Source organism: Gossypium arboreum, chromosome 11 (assembly GCF_025698485.1).
Source record: "Gossypium arboreum isolate Shixiya-1 chromosome 11, ASM2569848v2, whole genome shotgun sequence".
In the NCBI taxonomy this organism is placed as follows: Eukaryota; Viridiplantae; Streptophyta; class Magnoliopsida; order Malvales; family Malvaceae; genus Gossypium; species Gossypium arboreum.
The window spans coordinates 32,208,240-32,232,147 of record NC_069080.1 but is presented as its reverse complement, the minus strand read 5'-3'; the positions used below and the strand labels follow the sequence as shown (position 1 = coordinate 32,232,147).

Genomic DNA, 23,908 nt, shown 5'->3' with positions numbered 1-23,908 from the left:
CGGCTTTTAAGTCCAATGTATAAATGAAGGTAGTTCTGCAACCGGGCCACCATGGATGTGTATCGGTTGGGTGGGTCGATATTTATATCCCCACATGCTGTGTATTGGGGGAAGGTTCGCAAACGTCGAGGGTTGTACACACTGAGTTTGCGAAAACTCACCCCCTATTTTATTTTATTTTCAGGTGATGCTCAGTAGAAGGTTCGATGTTTGGAGGGACTTTGGGTGACCAGCTAGCAAGACAACTTGGACTTGTTTCTCTTTTAAAAGCATATAAGTTCTTTATTTTATTGAGTACTTTTCGAACCGAAATGTAATAAGGCTTCCTTTTTGTTATTATTTGGATTATTATTTTGTGCGTTGTAATTACGAGAAGTTGAACATGGATTTTCTAAACCTTAGTTTTTTTATATACTACGTTTCCGCAACTAAATTTCAAAATGACAGGTTTTTATAGGTTTTCATAAAATCATATGTTGTAAACAGGTTTTTGTGAGTGAAAAGAGAGTTTAATAAGTTTATTAAGGTTTCATATTTTTTTCAAAGAAGGGTTTTCAAAGAAAACAAGGTTTTCGCTAAAACACTTCAATGTGACACGCTAGATCCGGCCATAACGTCCGGGCTGGGTTTGGGTGTTACATTGTGTCTCGCACACGACCTCATTGACCATCACACGGCTATGTCATACGTCCGTGTCACACGCGTATGGCCTAGTTCGTCGATCACATACCCGTGTGCTGCCACATGGCCTACCACACGGGCGACCACACGCCCGTATAGCACCGATAATTTCATTTTTCGGCTTTCGTTGATTCTCATTTCCTGTGTTTTCGGGTACACAACTGTGTCGATATTGATTCCTAAATACTCTCGAGCACTTCAGAACCTAAAATCGACAATCCAAAGCCTAATTTCAGTCACTTAAATCGTCTTTCAACCAAAAACATAACAATACTGACCATTGATACTCTATCAAAACCTCAACTTCGATCGAGACAAAAAACTTCGCACCCTTAAAATGGTAATGGATAATCTCCAGCCTTTCGACCACCATCTAAAAACCAACCGAAACCCCTTTTAATCAATATTCAGAGAAAGAAACAATTTAAGGCTAAACGAAAGCCAAAACTTACCGAACATGTAAACTACGCTGTGCAACCATTACGAGTTGAAAAAAAATTGAAAATAGAAAAGAAAGAGAAAGGCAAAGTTTGGCAAAAGGAGGGCAAAATCAAGGGGAAAAATTCAGCAGAGTTGGGGGAAGATGAGTTTAACCCCCAATCTACTACCCCCACAATATCTTCTCAACAACTGCCTACTATCATAATTTCACCTCCCCTCAAACACTTCCACATGCCTAGTACATCCAGAAGCAAAAAGATATTACACTTATCGATTCCACTGAGATTCGAACACAAGACCTTCATCACCCCTTCACACATCTTAACTAATAGACCAGCAGGCCCATTCTGATATGTTTTTGCAACCAATAAATATGAGCCTATTGACTAGGGACAGGGCTTTAGTCATAAAAAAAAAAACTATACAAAATTTGCCCAAGCTAAGGCTTGAACTCATGACTTCTTAGACACTCCTAGGAGACCTAACCACTGAAACAGATATAAAGTTGTGTCTCATATTTAATCAAAACATAAATTAAAACTTGGGGTTCTACCCTCTAAATGAAAATTTCAGCCTCAAAAATTACTTGATCAGAATAGATGAGGATACTGCTGATGCATTGCATCCTCAGACTCTCACATAGCCTCTTTAGTGCTATGATTCTACCACAACACCTTTACTAAAGGAATGAATTTCCTCCTCAGAACTTTAACGTCGTGATCCAGAATTTAAACCGGCTCTTCCTCGAAGGTCAGATCAGGTCGAACCTCAATCTCCTCCACAGGAACAATATGCATAGGATCAGAGTGGTAGCACCTCAACATCAAGACGTGAAGCACATCATAGATGCAGTTTAACTCCGGAGGTAGCTCCAACTAATAAGCGAATGGTCCCACTCGTTTCAGAATACGGTATAGCCCAATAAACCTAGGGCTTAGCTTACCCTTGCGACCGAAGCTCAGAACTTTTTTCCATGCCAAAACTTTGAGAAAAATTAAGTCCCTCACAGAATACTCTATCTCTCGACTTTTCAGATTCGCATAAGATTTCTGCCTATCAAAAGCCGCTTTTAGTCGATCTCGAATCAAAAGGACTTTATCCTCAGTCTCAGAAACCATCTCTGGACCCAGAATACGTCGCTCACCCAACTTAGTCCAACACAAGGGAGTACTGCACTTATAACCATACAGTACCTCGTAAGGTGCCATCTGCATACTAGACTGGTAGTTGTTATTGTAAGCGAACTCTGCTAATGGCAAGTACTCCTCCCAACTACCTCGGAAGTCAATAATATAGCCCCTCAACATGTCCTCCAATATCTGAATCACCCTCTCCAACTGACCATTTATCTAAGGATGGAAAACAGTACTGAAGTCTAATATTGAACCCAAAACCTCATGAAGTTTCTTCTAGAACCGAGACGTGAAACGAGGATCCCTAGTAGAGATGGTCGAGACAGGTACCCCGTGCAACCTCACTTTTGTAGAGAAAAGTCTGTCTTGACCGGAATGAAGTGCGCGGACTTGGTCAATCGATCCACGATGACCTAGACAGAATCCTTCTTAGTGGGTGTTAGAGGCAACCCACTAACGAAGTCCATCGTTACTCGCTCTCATTTCCACATTGGTATTTTAACCGGCTATAGCAAACCCGAAGGTAACTGATACTCAGCCTTAACCTGCTGACAAGTCAAACAACGAGCCACAAAGTCGATAACTTCTCACTTCAACCCTGGCCACCAATATACATCTCACAGATCTCGGTACATTTTATTTCTGCAGGGATGCATAGTATAGATGCTATTATGTGCCTCCCTCAAAATCGACTGTCTCAAGTCCTCATCATTCGGTACAAATTTGACTGTGGAAACATAATACCCCATCATTATTAATCCCAAAATCAAAAGTAATATCACTCTCAACTTGACGGAATCGCAACTCCAGAGACCTATCCCCTATCTGTTTATTTCTGATCTGATCAATCCATGTCGGTTTCACTTGAAGTTCTGCTAATAAACTTCCATCATCGAAAAGACTCAGTCAAGCAAACATTGCTCTCAGATCGGTCATAGCCTTGTGGCTTAATACATCGGCTACCACATTGGCTTTACTAGGATGGTACTCGATAGTGCAATCATAATCCTTTAGCAGTTCAACCTATCTACACTGCCTAAGGTTCAACTTCTTCTGAGTGAGGAGATACTTGAGGCTTTTGTGATCATTATAGATGGTACACTTCTCACGGTACAGGTAATGCTTCTAGATCTTTAGAGCAAAGACAACCGCCGCCAATTCCAAATCATGCGTCAAGTAATTAACCTCATGAGTCTTGAGCTGTCGAGACGCATAAGCGACTACCTTCCCATCTTGCATCAGAACACAACCCAGACCCACATGCGATGCATCATTGTATACCAAAAAAGTTTTTACCGGGCTCAGATTATATCAGAACAGGAGCCGGAGTTAAAACTATCTTAAGCTTATCAAAGCTCTCTTGCTGTGCATTAGTCCAAACGAAAGGAACTCCCTTATGCAGCAGCTTTGTCATTGGAGCTGCGATCAAAGATAACCCTTTTATGAAACGTCGATAATACCTTGCTAGCCCCAGAAAATTGCAGATCTCAGACACATTCTTTGGCTGTTTCCAACCCAACAAGGCCTTAATCTTACGAGGATAAACTCTTATCTCCTCAGCAAAAACTACATGTTCCAGAAATGTCACTTTCCGAAGCCAGAACTCACACTTGCTGAACTTCGCATATAACTGTTTCTCATGAAGAATCTGTAGAACCACTCTGAGATGCTCATCGTGTTCATCTTCTGTCTTAGAATATACCAAGATGTCGTTGATGAACACTACCACAAACTGATCCAAGTAGGGCTAAAATACTCAATTCATCAAATCCATGAATACCGCTGGTGTATTAGTCAAACTAAAGGGCATAACTAGGAACTCGTAATGTCCGTATTGAGTTCTAAATGCCATTTTATGCACATCAGCCTCTTTTACCCTCAGCTGATGATACCAAGAACGCAGTCAATCTTGGAAAACATAGAAGCCCCTCTAAGTTGGCCGAATAAATCATCAATCCTCGAGAGAGTGTATTTATTCGTAATTGTTAGCTTATTCAGCTGCCGATAGTCGATACACATCCGCATTGTCCCTTCTTTCTTCTTTACAAATAGAACAGATGCTCTCTACGGAGACACACTGGAACGAATGAACCCATGGTCTAATAGCTCCTAAATCTGAGCCTTAAGTTCTGTCAGCTCTTTTGGTGTCATTCGATAAAGGGCGATAGGTACTAGAGCTATACCAGGAATCAACTCAATCCCAAACTTTACTTTACGGCTTGGAGGCAACCTCGGTAACTCCTCAAGAAAGATATCCAGAACATCTCTTACAGTTCTGATATCCTTAACAGAAGAGTCCCCAAAGTCCAAAACACTCACATAATCCAGATAAACCTCACATCCTTTTCGGACCAACTTTTTCGTCACCAACACAGAAATCACATTAGTCAGGTAATCACGACATTTCCCAATCACGATTACCTCATTGCCCTCATCGGTTCTCAACATAACCCTTTTTTTCGTACAATCCAAACTTGCTCGGTACTTTACCAACAAATCCATCGCCAATATCAAATCGAACTCCTCAAATGGAAGCTTCATCAAATCTGCCAGAAACACTGTCCATTGGACCTCTAACAGAAAGTCTCTATACAATTTGTTGACTCAGATAGGCTGCCCCCAAGGACTCACAACAGTCACTTCACTATCAGTACTTACAACCGGAATCCCCAAAGTTTCAAGCTGCCTCGCCTTAGTTGGTCCAACACTTCTACCCGGTACTCTCTGACCTGGGCCCCTAGGTGGCTGCTGGACTACTCTTGGTGGCTGCGCAATACTAGTACCCGTAGCCTACATCTGATCGAACCTCAATAGACAATCCCGAACACGGTACTCAGTCGACCCATACCTTAAACATGCCCTAGTAGTCCTCCAACACTCACCCGGATGGCGTCTACCACAGTGTCCACAGAGCGCTACCCCAGAAGATGCAGCAGGAGGCCCCATGCTCATTGGCCTATCAGATCTAGCCTTTTTCTTATACCTCATCATAGCAATTGAGGGCTCCAATTCCCCCTTACTCTTTCCTTTCTCTCGGTGTTGGCACTTAGAGCGCTCAACCTCTTCGACGATCTTCGTATTCTCAATTAGAACAGAGAAATCACGCTCCCTCTGCGGAGCTATCAAGACTCGCAAACTGTCTCTGAGACCATCCTCAAATTGGACATAGTGCTCATACTCGGTCGCTATCATGCCTCGCGCATAACGGCCCAACCTTAAAAACTCGGTCTCATACTTGGCTACTGAACGATCTCCCTGGGTAAGATTAAGGAACTCACGCCTCCTGGTATCAATATAGCTGACTCTCAAATACTTACCCTGGAACGTAGTCTTAAAATAATCCCAGGTCAATCGGTCGGGCTGAGTGCCCTCCTTAACCGTAAGCCACCACTGGTATGCCTCATCCCGTAACAGAGAAACAACCTCCTTAAGCTTCTACTCAGCAGTAAAATCCAGGTCATCCATAATTCTCTTCGTGGCCTCCATCCAATACTTGGCTACGTTAGGGGTGACTCCAGCGACAGCTCTGAATAACTCAGCCCTATTGGACTGAAGTCATTCCGTAACCGACCCTCGACCTCTAGAACTAGTACTGGGCCTAACGACCCACTCCAAAATCCATAGCATGGCTTGGGACATTACGTCATCCCTAGTCGGACAATCATGAGACCCAGACCCAATATCTGTCACAGGTGATATTGACGTTTCGCTAGTATCCAAATTCGAAATAGTATCAGATGCCAAGGACTCAGCTCGAGCCCTTCACGGCCCCTACCACAGCCTCTAGTAACCAGTCCATGAGTATCACGTGTGCTCATCGTAAATTTTAAAATTTATCTGTGTTAATAGTTTTATACATTAGCTATAGTTCCAATATTTATTAACAGATATTTTATGCAGTACAGTATCAAAATATTCAGAGTCGGTTATCGCGGGTAGTAGTTTCACTACAGTTTTTCAGTCTACACTACTTAGAGTGTTTTTAATGTAATATACTACCTAAAGTAGTTTTAGTATATTCTAATCATATTTTTAAGCAATTTTAAACAGAGTTTCAGAGAACTTACAAGATCAGCGCTGGAGACTCGGTGTACCACATACTTATTTTTTAAAAATATTTCAAATTATTTACAAATAATTTCTTTAAAACCAATCTTTATAATCCAAATCCACAGCCGAGTTTTGTAACTTGGCTCTGATACCACTAAATGTAACACCCTAAATTCGACCTGGATGTTATGACCGAATCTGGCGATGTTACATGAAAGTGTTTTTAAAAATACATTAACCTTTAAACCGTTCCAATTATCGTCTTTTACTTAGTTCGGGAAAACGTAAACTAATTAATTTGCTTTAAAACATTTCTTTTACGCTAAAGCTTTTGATAAAATTTATCTTTGAAAAACCATTCGTAATTAAGGCTACTGTCATTTTGAATAAAACCGAGTTTAGACTAAAATCCCATAAACAGTTTAAAAAGCTAAATAAAGTCCAACAATTCATAAAGTCCCCATATTACATTAAAACAACCAGTAAATAATTAGGAAATAAATACCAAAACGAAGTTTAAAACATTCTAAATATGTGTGGCCATCGTCGAATTCTTCGCTACACCGACCGGTCAAGTTTAGGGATTACATACACAGATAAAACGAAAAAGGGTGAGTTTTTGCAAACTCAATATGTAATCCCCACAGAAAATATACACAACAGGTGTCATGAATAAATAGTCTGGGGCCGGAGCCCTTTACAGAATCAGTTAGGGCTTTAGCCCATCAGATACAGAATCAGATACCACTTAGGGCCTTAGCCCATGTCAGATACAGTATATAGATAGAATATCGGAATCCTACCCACAGCCTCTATACACCATTTCCATCCAGCTCTACACACCATGTAGGGATATAATCAACCCACCCATCCCTACACATCGTACTGTACCGAATTGCGGCACATGATCAGAATAATGCAGCTGAGCTGCCAAATAATAGGCTTAAAGCCTTTTAGACACTTCCTCCAAAATATCCTCAACCTAACCCCGATACAATGCAACATACAATAGATGACATGCAATTATGCAATTAATAGATCAAACATACAAATCGGTTTACATGCTAAGAGCACATACATCACATAGTCAGATCACGTAATTTGGGGTCAAGTATCTCTTAGCGACCCTATAGTAGGTGTAACACTCCCAACCCGTATCCATTGCCGGAATAGGGTACGAGGCATTACCGGAGTTTACTAAACATTTTCAGATAATTTTGAGTCATTTATTATTCATATTTTGAAAATAACCATAACGTTTCTCTATTGGGCCCTCGAAGCCCCAAACATACATTAAAAACCAACCGGAATTGAATGGGGTTAAAAAAAATTTTTTTTGCAAAATCTTAAATTATATTTTCATCTAAGTACATACCATTTCAATGCTCCTTATAATTAAACATGTTACCATTCAATCAATAGCTTGGCACTTGTCTAAGCATCATACAACAACATTGTTAGTATACTTGCACATACTTCATATAAATTCAACAATGATATACCTATTTTCTCAACATATCACACTTAAGTTTAATAATAGTCTCAACTTACATAATTTCCTTATATCAACATATCAAAGATAATTATATATGTTTATGTCACAAAATATATTATTCTCTTACTATTTCTTCATAAGCATATATCATTCATTTTGTTATATCAATATTTCATGCATCATCATTTCCTTATATCTTATGTATATTTACTTTGGTAATAGTTCGTATTAAACTTAACATAAATTAAATTCCATGTATCTATACTTATTTCATTTATCTATCTTCTTAATTATTTCATACAACTATTTTGTACATATATTTCCATATGACCAATTCCTGTAAACATTTCACACAACCATTTTGTACAACCAATTCATATAACTATTTGTCATCTGGTACATATTACCTGAATATTAGTTGTTCAACAGATATCTTGGCGTCTCTCTTCCACGGTCTTATTTATCTTTGACATGATGCCATAGTGTCTTTCAATTATGGTCTTACTCATTTTCTGTCATGTTGCCATGGTATCTTTCAACCATGGTTTTATTCATTTCATGTCACGCTGCCATGTTATCTTTCAACCATGGTTTTACACATTTCATATCAGGCTGCCATGGTATCTTTCAACCATGGTCTTACACATTTCATATCAAGTTGCCATAGTAGCTTTCAACCATGGTCTTACATTTCATATCGAGAGCACACTCATGAACCTCATCCTTACAAAGGGAATTACCACCCGAAGCTAAATCCTCAGAATATAAACTCATAGAGTATTGTCTGGATTACCACCAGGCTAAATCTCCTGCAACGACAATTACTCTAATGAGCTTGGATCCAATTACAGTCCCAGCTAAATTCAGACCCTAATTCGGATTACCCGTCCGGCTAAATCCATTTTCACATATTCTTCGGAGGGCTATATCAGATAGGATCACCGTCCTGCTAGATCCTTTTTACCGCCAATTCCTTTTCGAGATCCATCAAAATTTCCTTTCATTCAACTGGGATTTCTTCCCATTTTATCAAATATATCAATGTTTCATCAATTTTCATACAATGAACATTCAAATCATATTCACATCAATAACATATATTTCAAGCATTAAAGAATATAATTCAAGTTACATAAACTTACCTAGCGAAATTGTAGAAATATCAAGATTTAGGGATATTTTGGTAATTTACCATTTTCTCAATTTTCACCCGATATTAAATTGAAAATTTCATTCAATTTATTAATTTGGATAATAAAACAATTCATTCCCTTCAATTTGATCATTTTGACATTTTTACAAAATTGCCCCTGAAGTTTTACTTTTATTCAATTTAGTCCTTAAGCCTAAAACATGCAAATTAGCCATGCAAGCTGGATATTCATATATATTTTTCCTCCTCCTCCTCTCCATTCCGCATCCTTAATGTATATAACACACTTGTAAGTAACATCATCTATAATTTTTATTATTTACTTTTATGAATATTCAAGCTGTCCATCTATGTCATAGTTACTAAATTATTTATATCTGGAGATATAGAACTCTAAATTAAGATCCGATAACTTTTCCTGAAACTAGACTCATATATATTCTTACCATAAAATTTTCAGAATTTTTGGTGTAGTCAATAAGTACATTTTATTCTTTAAAGTTACCCCTATTCTGATGTCTGACAGTTGTGACCCTTCTTCACTAAAAATTAATTATCTTCTCGTACAGAATTTGAATGATGTTCCTGTTTATTTCTATTGAAACTAGACTCATTCAAGATTCTAAACATATAAATTCAAGCCCATAATTATGATTATCCAATTTTTTATGATTTTTAAAAGTCAGAACAGGGGAACCCGAAATCATTCTGATGTTGTCTCACAAAATTTATTATATCTCATGATTTACAAATCTATTGCTTACACCGTTCCTTCTATGAGAAACTAGACTCAATAAGCTTTAATTTCATATTTTGTTCATCTCTAATTCGATTTCTACAATTTATGGTGATTTTTCAAAGTTAGTCTACTGCTGCTGTCCAATATTGTTTTAGTGCAAGTTGTTTATTACCATTTTTCCCTTAAGCTTTAATAAATAACAATTTCGTCCCTACTCAATTAGCCTCTCAATTGAGCTGATTTTTCTCAATTAACACTTTATTCTATCACTTTAAACTACTTTACAACTTTTGGAAATCATAATTTCAGCACTAGACTTTAATTCCAACATTTTCACAATTATGTCCTAAAATCAATTTCCATTAATTTTACTAACTTAATTCATACTCTATTTCTATTCAAGTTCCATTCCAACTTAAATTTAACTCCTAAATTTTTAGCTTATTTAACTAGTTTCAAAATTTCCTCAAATTAGCCCTTCAACATAAAACTTATGAATTACTTTACAATTCAATCCTTATTTCATTTCTAACTTGAATTTCTATCAATTTAACCCTTATTTCATCATTTTACTCAACATGAACAGTATCTAAAAATCTAATATCTTTTCAAAATATCAACTTAATTTCATCAAAATCTTGTCCAAAGCTTCTAAAATATCAAAATTAAGTAAAAAGGGCTCAATTGACTTACCTATTAAACTTCTACGCTTCACATCTTTGATTTTCCCTTTTTTTTCTTTCTTTTCTCTTTTTCTTTCTTCCTTCCCCTGGTTTCTGTTTCGTTTGCTTTGTTTCTTTATTTCTCTCCTTTATTTCTTTTTCCTTTTATTTTCCCTTTTTATATATACACATGTATTTATACTTGAATAATAAGTATTATTTATTTATTCATGTGTATATTATTAGTATATTTGTATCCATTTATAACCATACATTTGTCATTATTTAATATATTTATCATATAAAATCTTATAATATAATTATTTAATTAATAAATATCTATTTAATATCTAATACATGTATTACAAATGTATGTATTTTTATCCATACACTTGTATATTTTATTTACTATACATTTGTCTTTATATTAATTTGTTTATCATATAAATATCTTATAATATAATTATAATAAATTAATTTAATATCATTTATGACTAATATATATATTAATTAAAATCTAAGTAATTTTATTTTATATGTGCCTCACTTATGCTAAATGGCATAATTGCCATTTTGGTCCTTTTATTTTCTTTTAATCTATAATTAAACTTTCACACTTTATTCAATTTAATCCTTTTATCCAATTATCCTTAATTAAGCTAAATTCACTTAATTAAACTCTAATTAACCACTCTGAACTTTTTAAATATTTTTGATAAATATTTACGGATCCTTTTTTTTTTTTAGTAACGAAGATTAAAAAATACACTTTTCCGATAACCGCAAAATTCGGGTTATTACAGTAGGTCCCAGTTGACTTGGGCGACCTGAGCAACCTTTCCGAGTATTTAAAAAATAATGGGCTCACACACCCATGTGGCCTGCCCATGTGGGCCCATAGACCCAAATTGGCCTTGGCTGTGTTGATCACACGGCCTGGCCCAAAATCCCACACGGCCTAATTTGGTTGAGCCCGTGTCTGCACACGGCCTCACTGACCATCACAAGGCCGTGTCATGCGTCCGTGTCATGTGCGCACGGCCTAGTTCGTCGATCACAAACTTATGTGTTGCCACACGGCTTACCACAAGGGCAACCACACACCCGTGTGGCGTTGATAATTTCGTTTTTCGGCTTTCGCCGATTCTCATTTCCTGTGTTTCCGTGTACACACCTATGTCGATATTGATGCCTAAATACTCTCGAGCACTCCAGAACCTAAAATCGACAATCTAAAGCCCAATTTTAGTCACTTAAATCGTCTTTCAACCAAAAACATAACAATACTGACCATTGATACTTTATCAAAACCTCACCTTCGATCAAGATGAAGAACTTCGCACCCTTAAAACGGTAATGGCTGATCTCCAGCCCCTCGACCACCACCTAAAAACCAACCGAAACCCCTCTTAATCAATATTCAGAGAAAGAAAAAATTTAAGGCTAAACGAAAGCCAAAACTTACTGAACACGTGAACTACGCTGTACAACCAATACGAGTTGAAAACAAAATTGAAAATAAGAAAGAAAGAGAAAGGCAAATTTTGGCAAAAGGGAGGGGAAAATCAAGGGGAAAAATTTGGCAGAGTTGGGGGAAGATGAATTTAACCCCCAATCCACTACCCCCACAATATCCTTTCAACAAATGCCTACTATCAGAATTTCACCTTCCCTCAAACACTTCCACACGCCTAGTACATCCAGAAGCAAAAGGATATTACACTTATCGATTCCATTGAGATTTGAACATGAGACCTCTATCACCCCTTTACACATCTTAACCACCAGCCCAACAAGCCCATTTTGATGTGTTTTTGCAACCAATAAATATGAGCTTATTAACTAGGGATAGTGCTTTAATTATAAAAAAAAAATATACAAAATTTGCCCAAGCTAAGGCTTGAACTTAAGACTTCTCAAACATTCCCAAAACACCTAACCACTGAAGCAGATATAAAGTTGTGTCTCATATTTAATCAAAACATAAATTAAAACTTGGGGCGTTACATAACTAACTTCGTAAATATTTTACGAATCTGATTTACGAAAACGGAGACCCGAAAATACACTTTCCAATACCTGTGACTATCAGGTTGTTACATAAATAGAAAATTGGAGAAGAAATGGTCTAAAAACTATTAAAATCCCATTTTGGCTATTTTAATTTTATTTTATTTCCAATTTTGCCCTTAAATCACATAATTTTATTATTTTTCTTTACTTATGCCGCCCCAGCCATCTCCTTTAGGCTAATTTACTCTTTAAGTCCTCCCTATTTACCATTTAAGCCATTTAATCACTATTTCTTTTAATTAGCAAGTTTTACACCTTTTTCAATTTTAGTCCTTTTTAATTAATTAACTATCAAAACGTTAAAATTTTCTAACGAAACTTTAATACTACCTTAGTGACACTCCATAAATATTTATAAAAATATTTATGGCTTGATTTATAGAATCGATGTCTCGATACCTCATTTTCTAAACCACTTGACCTAATAAATCCTTATAAAATACAAGTTACTAATTTAAAAATATTTCGAAAACCATATTTGACTCGTAAATACTAAATATTAAAATTTACGAGCTTACTCAATGGATTTGGTGGTCTCGAACCACTGTTTCTGACACCACTAAAAATCAGACTGTTACAACTGTGTTCGTGAAAATCAGACCCGGGTTAGTTTTGACTTGGTAGTATACAAGTCGAAGGCTAGAAGTCTTCCAGTTTCTAATCACAAATTAAACTCAGTTAATTCCCTGCATAGTTCAAGATAAGCCCGTGGCGGGTTTTGGCAAAGATGACGTTGTGGAAATATGAGTTAAGGTGAAGATTTGTTAAGTATGACTCCTATATCAATCAAATTTGAGAAATAATTTTCTAGTTAAACTTTGTTTATTTGTTTCAGTCAAACTCTGATTAGTCTAGATTATTTTATTATTATTTGACCTATGAATTTAGCCTATAAATAGGCTCTTATACAATTTTAAAAAATACACCTATTAGATATTAGAATTTATAACACATTTAGAGAATTTTGTGTTTACTTTTTGAGGGTTCTTTGTTTTTGGGGTTTAGTTTTTATCTCCATCTTTTGTACTTTTCGTTTTTTTGTCATTATAGTAAAATTATCTTTGCCCGTGGTTTTTTATCCTCTTTGGAGGGGTTTTTCCACGTTAATATGTGATCAATTTCTCAATTTATTCCTCTATTTTTTACTTATTGATTAATCAAGTCGATCGCCAACACAACATAAATCTTGAAAGTCAACAACCAAACAAAAAGTTAACAATTATATATAATATATATTATTTATTTCGGTTAATTGGTTAATTCGATTAATTACTTGATTTTGAATTGAATTAACCGATAATCAAAATTCTAAAATACATTAACCGACCTCTGACCAAACTAAATTTAGCCACTGACTGATTAACCGAATTAAATCGATTTAATCGGTTAATTCAATTTTAACCGAACTATAAGCACCCCTACTAACCACTCCAACATGGATTTGGACCCCACCAAAACTAAAATACTAAACAGTCATTACTTAAACTTCGTGAATGTATTGGGGTTTATTTAAAGTCAGAAAACAAAAATCCTAGAATAAAACTAAGTATAGATAATTTTGAAAATAATATCCCCGTTAGAGACAGACCTAGAGGGCCACCACCCCTCAACAAGGACTAAAGTTCAAGCTTATCCATTCCCTCTATTCGAGTTTCACTACTTGATATAAAACATGTAAGGCTTTGTACAAGTTTATTCTAATTTAAATGCCTCGCTCATGCAAATCTTGTCTAATTTATTATAATCTAAGTCATGTTCAATTTTTGCTTTTGTAATAATTGAATCTGCTTGTAATAACTCGGATGTATTATTTCGTAATGATTATCTTTTAAAAAGAATAAGAACCCTGAACCAAACTCAAATGGACATATGAATTGGATTCCTTGAATGAACAGAACCCATGTCACGGTTGGAGATTTTCCTAATCATTTTACAAGATCCATCAACCCCAGGGCAGTCGAATCAAAGCTTATCGAAAGGCCTCGTCTAGGTCCATTTTCAAAGCGATATGGGCTAAATCCCAGGCTACTCGAAGATAAATTTCCTACAAAATGAAAAGAGAAAATGGACCATGAGAGGGAAAGAAAAGTGGGTTAGCTTAGCTTATCCCAAAAGATGTTAGCACCAACACACCACAGATAACAGAGAGAGGTAGAGGACAGGAAGAAAAGAATATGGTGGGGGCTTCGTCTTTGCATCCAAGACTCCTCTCTTCTTTTGTTGGTGATCGTTTAGCTCAATCGAGACAACCACTTGCTCAGCTATTTCATTACAACCCAGGTTTTTCTTTTATTCTTTTTTGTATTCACTTTTAATTTCTGCTGGTTCAAAATTTCCATTGCAGATATAAAAAAGCTAGAATTTGATTTTTTTTAGTTGAGAATAAGCCGTATACAAAAAAAAAAAAAACCCAAATGGAAATTAATGGTGTTTAGATGGGAAGTTGACTGCTTTGAGGTTAAAATGCTCATTTTTCTTTTGTGTGTGTGTATGTGTGTTGGGGGGGGGGGGGCTTAAAATGCTGATTTTATGTATATATTAGTGCCAGTAAACAAGTATTTGGATTACCGGAATTAATTTCATTAGCTAGTGATTTGGATTCTAGATTGGTGCCTCATTAATAGTGCTTAATTTGTTTTGGAGTTTTTATTCAATCTAATTGTGGAAGAGATTTTTGGGTCCAATAGAAGGTTTTTAACTATTTGGGATTGTTCCAGGGTGGCCTTTTGATATTTTTAAATTCCGTGGGAGCTGTAACTTTGAATGTAGTAAAGATATGTCATTATGCTGGAAACGTGCTTTTGCTAGAATATACTCTTCTTACCTATTGTTGAGTACGAGCATATAATTGAATTTTTTGCATTTTATGAAAAAACATAGTATTATTGTACAAGAACCATGTTGTGTGATATGGTGATTGAGCTAAAGAGTATGGTTCATTATTAAAAATTTATTAACTTTTTTCCTTTTTATTTGCCTTCTCAGGTCGTAAGCATATATCAATGCAATTATCCAGAACGTTTTCTGGCTTAACCAATATTTTATTTAATAGAAGGTATGTTAGAGAACTTTCGGATTGCACATGTTAAATGCTATTTCATTCACTGTTTCAAGAGCGTCATTTTTAACCCCTTAGATTTTACATTTTAATGAATATTCTTTTGGCATGATGATGCCATATATATGGTTTTACTGTATGTTTCTGCTGCATACAAATCTCAAGCACAAGAAATTGACTATCTCTTTTCCTTTTGATAATTTACTCTCACATTTCATGTATTAAAAGGTGATATTGGAGAAAGATATTTCAATATTTCATGTATTTAAAGGTGATGTTTGGATAAGGAATTCTCGCATTTCATTTATAAGGCCATATTTGGGAAAGACGTTCTCGTATTTTATGTATTAGAAGGTAATTTACTGGAAGAGATTCTTGTAATTCATATACTAAAAGTGACATTGGAGAATGATACGCATCTTGTTACCGTGTAACCTGCTCCTTGGTAATCTATGTGGTATGCTACTAGCAATTGTATAAGAATGCTTACTTAATAGCTGTTAAGAAATGTGCATAAGCTGGAACATGCACATGCAGAAACCATATATTTGACAGTTTAATGGTCATAATTAGGAACAATTTGGATGAAGTTCCAGATGGCAAACGCAAATGTCTAAGACCTGGGAAGTTATCTCCTCGTCGACCAGTTCCAAATCATATAAAAAGGCCACCTTATGTCAAAACTCGTATGGCACCTGGAATTGCTAGTGGCCCGGAAGTGCATGATCTAAAGGGCATAGAACACATGAGAGCTTCTGGAAGGCTCGCAGCTCAGGTTCTCAATTATGCTGGGACCTTAGTGAAGGTGATACGGATTGCACCTCCTCTTGATCTATCTTTCAGTTTTTTCCCATTTCCATAAAATCCTGTATTCTTTGAGCTGCATTCATGGTACGGACCAACCTTATAATCTGTTATTTGTCTCTGTTTCTGTTTTTTCCCCTTAATAGACAGTTTGAGAGCTGCCATCATGCATGAATGTTACAGGATACTGGTATTTTTTCTGAAAGGTTTTGATGTTCTCTTGGCAGCCAGGCATAACAACTGATGAAATTGACGAAGCAGTTCACCAAATGATAATTGATAATGGAGCGTATCCATCGCCTCTTGGCTATGGTGGATTTCCCAAAAGTGTCTGCACATCAGTGAATGAATGCATTTGCCATGGCATACCGGATTCTCGTCCGCTTGAGGTCCTTTCTATTAGGTTCTTAGACTGCTTCCTGTATTTTCATGTTATTGTTTGCGAATATAGAAAATACTAGACTGCATTTTCTTTGCAGGATGGTGATATAATCAATATTGATGTCACTGTGTATTTAAATGTAAGTACCTTTCTGTCTCTAACTGGTTTTCTCATGGAAGTCTTTTATATATCGTGTCTGACGATTTTTCTATGTTTTGAGCATTGGAGTTTAACATATGTTTATTTTGGCCAAGGAGGTTAACAGACGTTGACCTTGTATTTTCTTTTCTGATAATTGTTCACCACACTTTTGCAACATCTGACCTTTATGTTTCGGAGTGGTCATTAATGGGATAGAGGTTGTGTAGGGTTATCATGGTGACACCTCGGCAACTTTCTTTTGTGGAGATGTTAGTGAGAAAGCTAGGAACCTTGTGAAGGTAACTATCTGCACTTCAATCTCTAAAGATAATATGAAACTGCAATAAGTTTTAGATAATCAGTTTTTTTCACTTAAAAAGTGCTTTGCTTTTAAATTAAAAATTATTGTCATGGTTGGGCAGATCCTTAAATGGATTCCTCTTCCACACGGTTTTCTTCTCTGAAAAGATGGAAAAAGTTAATGATTTTTAATGGTGGAACATAATTGAAGTAATAAAACAGTCATTGTCATATTTAGAGGTTTAATCATTTTGCTCGTGATCTGATCTCACAAACGACTAAAATTCCTCAAGTACAGGTCAATAGCTGGATAAGACGGGAATGGTTCTCTTTGGAAGGAGCTAGCATATGTGCATTATGACACTTTAAAAGGAAGAAATGAAAAGAACCTTTTTTAACACCCAATCTTGTCCTAAAACCATGACATCAAAATGCATAAAAAATTTCCATTTTGCTCATCTGGTTGAGCAAGCCAAGGGTAATTAGTTTATGATAGTGCTTGGCTCGGTTCTTTTTATTGTATAAATTGGATTTTTTCATTTTGTCAAACATATCAACTCTTTTGTCTTTTTCTTGGCCGCTAATTGTTAATTCTGTTTATTAATTTTTGAATTCGAGGTCTTCCTTTCTATATTTAAGCGTTTTGAATTTTATCTTTCAACTTAACTTTTAGAAGTTCATAGCTTGTTTCACCTATGGTTTTCTATCCCAATTACTTTTTTACTGGTATTCTTGTTGAATGCATGATTAGGTAACCAAAGAAAGCCTAGATAAAGCTATATCAATATGTGCACCAGGAGTGGAGTTCAAGAAAATTGGCAAAACAATTCAGTAAGACACCCATATAGCCTTTGCGTATGTGTTTTTATACTGTATAATCTGCATTCTTTAACAGCAAAATTCTGTGGTAATATACTGAATTTTTGGTTCATTATACTTTAATGTTTGCATTTACGTTTATGTTTTTTTTCATGTGGTGAATGTTGTAAGTCATTATTTGCCTTTTTACCATTCCATGGTCGGCTTTTATAACTGTTACTCTGTTTTATGTTCACTTGTAAGTTATGTTTTTTTTCTAAGTGATCATGCAGATAAATTCGGTTATGGTGTTGTCCGGCAATTTGTTGGCCATGGGGTTGGACGGGTTTTTCATGCTGATCCTGTCGTTCTACACTTCAGTAATTATGCTGACCTCAAATCTTTTTACTAAGCTATTTGATTCTAAACCATGATTTCATTTTTTTAGGACTTCTAGATCTTCGCATTGATGGAGTTTCCTTTTAAGTTGTCTATGATTTCATACAAAATTGACCTTTTTCTGTCAGGAGCACACCATATCTTTGGATAACATTTCGTTTTAATTTCAGGGAACAACGATGGTGGACGTATGGTCTTGAATCAGACCTTCACTATTGGTAATGTAATTCATCCTGGAATTTATGTTGTAGTGATGTTTAATCAACATTCATTCATTCATGTGATATATATCATTTTCCAGAGCCGATGCTAACGATTGGCAGCATTAATCCGGTAATGTGGGATGATGACTGGACGGTGGTCACAGAAGATGGGAGCCTGTCAGCTCAGTTTGAGCACACAATTCTAATAACCGAAGACGGGGCTGAAATATTGACCCAATGTGAAGCTTGATATCGAATCATGCAGCAAATACCGGGTATGGGTATCGCCCCTTTCGGAGTTATTCTCATCCACATCTGACATCCGTTGTCTGAACCAATACCTTTGCCCAAGAGAAGACGCACCATTCAGGCTTGTATGCTGTTTATTTAGGGTTGAAGACACACTATAGTTAACGAACTATTTATTCTCTTTCATGATTTATCATTGAAATCTCCCAAGTGATTATAGTTTTTATATATTAAGTATATAATCTTCGTTTTTTTTTAATCAGAGATTTGTTCATGTATTAACTACAATTCAACCTTTTAATAAAGGGTGATTAATGACCATGAGCTTATGCTAAAGTTGTTTTATTTTATTTATTTTTTCTTTTACCAAAGTTACATTGTTTTTAACTAGGGAGGTTTGCTGGTGATGAATTTATTATAAAAATGTTGTATATTTATAAAGGGTAAATTACACCATTAGTCATTAAATTATGGATAAGTTTTGGTTTTGGTTATTGAACTATTTAAAAGGTTTCATTTAAATCATCAGACAAGTATTGCCTGCATCAATCGAAAATTCTCTCTCTTTTTTTTTTTGTAGTTCAAATTTTTTCCATAAACAACTTTGGATATCATGAATATTTGAACAAAAATTTAAACAATTTTTTCTCTGATCTTTGACACTGACCGTTAGATCGATTTAGATTTAAGCTATGTTTTTTTACTCGTTGATGGATCCATTGTACCAATCGTTGAATCGTCACTTGGAGCTCACTAACAAAACTTTTTTTTTTTAAATAAAACTTTAACAACTTAGTTACTTAAATAATTTTTTTTGAATAATTCAATAACTTAAATGAAAACTTTCGAATAGTTCAATGACCAAATTATAACTTTTTTTTAGTTAAGTGACCAAAACGGAAACTTACCTATAGTTTAGTGACTAATGTTTTAATTTACCCATTTAAAAATTATTTAGAAAAATATTGTAAGTTTTAGATTAATTTGAAAGATATTGTAGTTTTCTCTCACATGTTTTTTTTCTTTCTAAAAGTGCCCAATTACAAAGTGGTTCAAAATATTTTTTTTCCCTAGAAGTGACTTCTTACAGGGCAATATCAAAATAATAATAATAAAAAAAAGAATCTAAAATAGTTGAGTTAGTGGGCAATTTTAGATCCTTACTCGATAATTAGTTAAGGCATTTGTTGGGCAAAAAAAGTTCAAAATTTAAAATTTTTTATCCCACTCTACTCTTTTCAATCTAACAAACCTCAGTCCCCAACATCACATCACGTGGCATTTTAAAAAAAAAATATTTTTTCTGATGTCCATTACAACGAATAAGTTCACTATATTGAAAGCAGTGTTGTATTTAATATGAGATGTCCATTAAACATGATGTCCGATAAAAACATCAAAATAGAAGAATTGAAGGCAAGAATTAGTAGAAAAATCGTCGCTCGATGTGGGAAGTTACTGTCCACTCAATTTTATAGATTTCTAACATATTCAAACTCGATCATATATAGTTTATAGAATTAGTTGAAGATAATGACATTGAAACAATGATCACACCATATTCCTCATCCGAGAATAATGTACCTTCTGACATATTCACAATTGGCATACTAGATTCTTGTCCACTCTAGGTACTAAGGATCTTGTAGGGGATAGTCCTTAGATTAAATTACCTTTTGACTAATCATATGAGATTTGTGATTTTAAATGAAAATGAATGTATGAAAGAGTGGAGGAAGAAGGAAATGGAGAATCCCCGCTCAAATAAAGACGGAAGCTGCTTAACGTAAGAGATTTGAAAGTTGGATATGAACTTGAAAACAAACAAGAGGATGGAAATGTCATAAACTAGTAAGAATCGAGGAAGGAATGAGGAGTGCACGAGATGACCCGTTAGTGACCAATCTTTAAACAAACATTGAGATTGAGAATAGTTGATTAAGAAAAACCAATAGAAGAAAAAAGAGGAAGGTGAGGAAAACCTAATAGTTGATATGGTCGATACAAACTACAATGGTGCAAAGTAGGAGGGTCAAGTTTCACTCAAAGGGTGATAATCTTTTTGTGTCAACCATTATCTTAAAAGAAGTTAATAAAGTTGATCCTTTGAACCCTATTGGTGTGAACAAAGTTGTTATTTTGGACACTATTATGAGAACTTAAAGAAATGAAGTTGCTCTTTTGAACCCTGTTGTAAGATTTGAAGGAAATTTCGAAACAAATGCTTTTATATTGTTGGTTGGACTAGAGTCAGGGGAAATGACCAATAATCTATTACAAATGTGAATTTGACTTAGGCAAGCACTAAGGAGGGGATGATAATTTTTGACTATTTTGCTAGAGTTTCTGAAGGTGTTGCCATAGATATTGTCAATAATTCTATTTTAGTTGATTTGGGATATTGTCAATAATTCTATTTTAGTTGATTTGGGAATTGAGTCTATCTCGTTTAATAATAATGTGGTTGTCAATGTTGCTGATATGAGGTAAGTCCAAATGTCTAGGGAATTAGCTTTTCTAAAAGGAAAGGTAGAGGATAGAGAGCTTTGTATGAGGTCTAACTTCTTACAGTTTGTTGATGTATCTGTGGGTGCTGATAATGGTATGTCAGAAAATAGAGGCTTTAGGCAGGCTATGCCAAAACAACCCCTCACTTCGTTATGACACTTATAAGTTAGAATGTTAGAAGGTTGTGTGTGTAGGAAATATACTACTGCAAAACAAAAATCATTAGCACTGGCTGGATAAATAAATCGTGTGTAAATAAATGAAATAATAACTGTATCATGGAAGAACCACTGCCTTAGAAGCAAATTTTCCAGGATCGGTGTAATCGTATAATAGACATCACCCCCAAGGTTAACACAATACTTCAATATTTGTACACTTGAATAAAGAAGTTGGAACAAAATTGGTGTTGTTCTTCTCAAAGGAATAGAAAAATAATAGGAAAATAGAGTTGAAAAAATTGATCGAAAAATATGCTAAAAAGAAATAGGTGAGTTATGGGAGAAAAGATAGGTTGTTGTTGTGTATTATTGTATGAAATAAGGAGAATATTTGAGCAATTTATAGGACATTTTGAAGGGGCAAAACAATAAATTGTAAGGTCAGTCCAACAACTAGAAACGACCAAAAATTGACATTTTCAAAATTGTAACAGCTTAGAAACTGAAAGTTCATGTACAATGTCGTCTTTCTCACGAACCTCTTTAAGGAAATTGGTTCCATATTCATAACCTTTATCGAATCTAAGATGTTTTATCTTTTTGGGTTAAATATAAAATTAGTACCCGAACTTGTCCACTTTTCCCAGATTTATACCTATGGTTTTTTTGTCTTAGATTGGTACCCGAACTTTTTTTTCTGTCCACAAGTTTGGTACTTGAGCCTAACATCGTTAATTTTTTGATGATGTGGCAACATTGACCATTTGTGCTTTGCCACGTGGCATATTGTTTGCATCCTTTTTCTTTTTCATTTTCTTTTTCCCTACCTTAGCCGCCTTTCTTCTTCTTCTTTTTTTTCTTGTTCCTACCCTAGCTGCCTGCTTCTACATTGCTGCTAGCCACCATTTTTCCTCCTCCTATGAGCCAACGACTACACCAGAGGACTCATTTCCCCTATTTTCAATATCTTATTTCCTCCCTTTTTAGTTTCCTTCTAGGTTTTGCGTTTCTTTCATTTTAGATGTGGATTTTTGAATGTGAAATCATTAAAAATTTGAATTCGGTGCTTACAAGAGTATAAATGAGTCCTTTGCTGTCGTTGTTGGTCGGAGAGCTCAACGGAGTAAGGAAGTCTTATAAGCTTGCTTCCTTTGCCAGATTTGAAGTTCCAGTGTCGGATTCTAGTACTTTAATGTCCCTGATGGTCATTCAGCTCCAAAACATGGTTGAATTCGTCCTCCTAAGGCTAAACTGTGAACAAAAATAGGAAGAGGAACCGGAGCCAGAGACAAAAGGAGAACGGGTGACCTCTCGTCGGCTTCGCCATTGGCTGAATACAAAGAGAGAGATAGAAATAGGAAACCTAGCTGTGGCTCTTGCCACAGTTGTGGCAGTTGAAGTTGTTCACTACTATCAGGATGTTATGTTCTTATTTATTACTTAATGAATTCAAACATTTTTAAAAGATTCAAAAATACATTGTATTCGCCTGTTGTTTATGTAAACATAAATGTATGAACTTTTACTAGATTTTCCATTGTTGCTGTCCATGTTGGTGATATTACTTGAATTGAAAGTTGTTATTGATTTTGAAATGCTCGTTGGACATTTAGTTCGTATCAACCTTTCTTGATGATTATTTTTGATGTCGTTGTTGGTATGAGAGCTCACCGAAGGAGGCCAGAAGGTGGCCTAGTAGCGGTGTAGAAGCAAACGGCTAGGGTAGGAAAAAAAAGAAGAAAATAAAAAAGGGAAGAAGAAAAATGAAGAAGAAAAAGAGGTAAAATGAAAAAAAGAAGAAAAAAAGAACAAAAGTGTAAACAATATGCCATGTGGCAGTGCGTGAATGGTCAATGCTTCCACGTTATCAAAAAATTAATTGCGTTAGATTCAGGACTCAGGTACCAAGCTAGTTGACGGAAAAAAGGTTCGGGTACCAATCTGGGACAAAAAAATCATAACCAATCTGGGAGAAGTGGACAAGTTCGAGTACTAATTTTATATTTAACCCTTTTCTTATCAAGCTGGTTTTCCAGTTCTGTTTTATAAAGTAGAATAAGGCTAAACAGTGGTTGAACTCGTTACCACGAGGGTCAATCACTACTTGGGAACAAATGACCGAAAATTTTTTATTAAAATATTTTCCACCGGCTAAAACAACCAACTTATGTAATGATATCTCTTCTTTTGTGCAGATGGATTTAGAAACACTCTACGATGCATGAGAGAGATACAAGGACCTTTTGAGAAGGTGCCTTCACCATGGGTTACCGCTTTGGCTACAGGTTCAAACGTTCCATAATGGCCTGAATCCTTCGACTCGGCAGATGATTGATGCAGCCGCTGGAGGAACTATCAATAATAAGACACCTGAGGCAGCTTACGAATTTATTGAAGAGATGTCACTGAATAACTATCAGTGGCAAGTTATGAGAACAAAGCAGACGAAAGCAGCCGGTGTCTTCAACCTCAACACGG

The 23,908-nt window shown here is 35.6% G+C and overlaps 2 protein-coding genes and 1 non-coding gene across 3 annotated transcripts; 1 reads left to right on the top strand and 2 right to left on the bottom strand.

The window, feature by feature from the left end:
• Positions 1-3,561: 3,561 nt before the first annotated feature.
• On the bottom strand, positions 3,562-6,054 carry LOC108462072 (uncharacterized). The gene is made up of 5 exons (XM_017762070.1): positions 6,047-6,054; positions 5,898-5,964; positions 5,138-5,690; positions 4,439-4,801; positions 3,562-3,821 (listed from the first exon to the last, which is right to left on the bottom strand). The coding sequence occupies exons 1-5, from the start codon at positions 6,052-6,054 to the stop codon at positions 3,562-3,564; spliced, it is 1,251 nt and encodes a 416-aa protein (XP_017617559.1).
• Positions 6,055-14,295: 8,241 nt separating this feature from the next.
• LOC108461099 (methionine aminopeptidase 1D, chloroplastic/mitochondrial) lies at positions 14,296-19,097 on the top strand. Its single transcript, XM_017760795.2, has 10 exons — positions 14,296-14,707; positions 15,413-15,482; positions 16,059-16,290; positions 16,517-16,678; positions 16,769-16,810; positions 17,040-17,111; positions 17,864-17,943; positions 18,193-18,290; positions 18,480-18,527; positions 18,611-19,097. The coding sequence occupies exons 1-10, from the start codon at positions 14,602-14,604 to the stop codon at positions 18,760-18,762; spliced, it is 1,062 nt and encodes a 353-aa protein (XP_017616284.1). The 5' UTR covers positions 14,296-14,601; the 3' UTR covers positions 18,763-19,097.
• Positions 19,098-23,592: 4,495 nt separating this feature from the next.
• On the bottom strand, positions 23,593-23,699 carry LOC128284975 (small nucleolar RNA R71). Its single transcript, XR_008275391.1, has one exon. It is a non-coding gene; the product is annotated as a small nucleolar RNA R71 (small nucleolar RNA).
• Between the last annotated feature and the right edge of the window lie 209 nt (positions 23,700-23,908).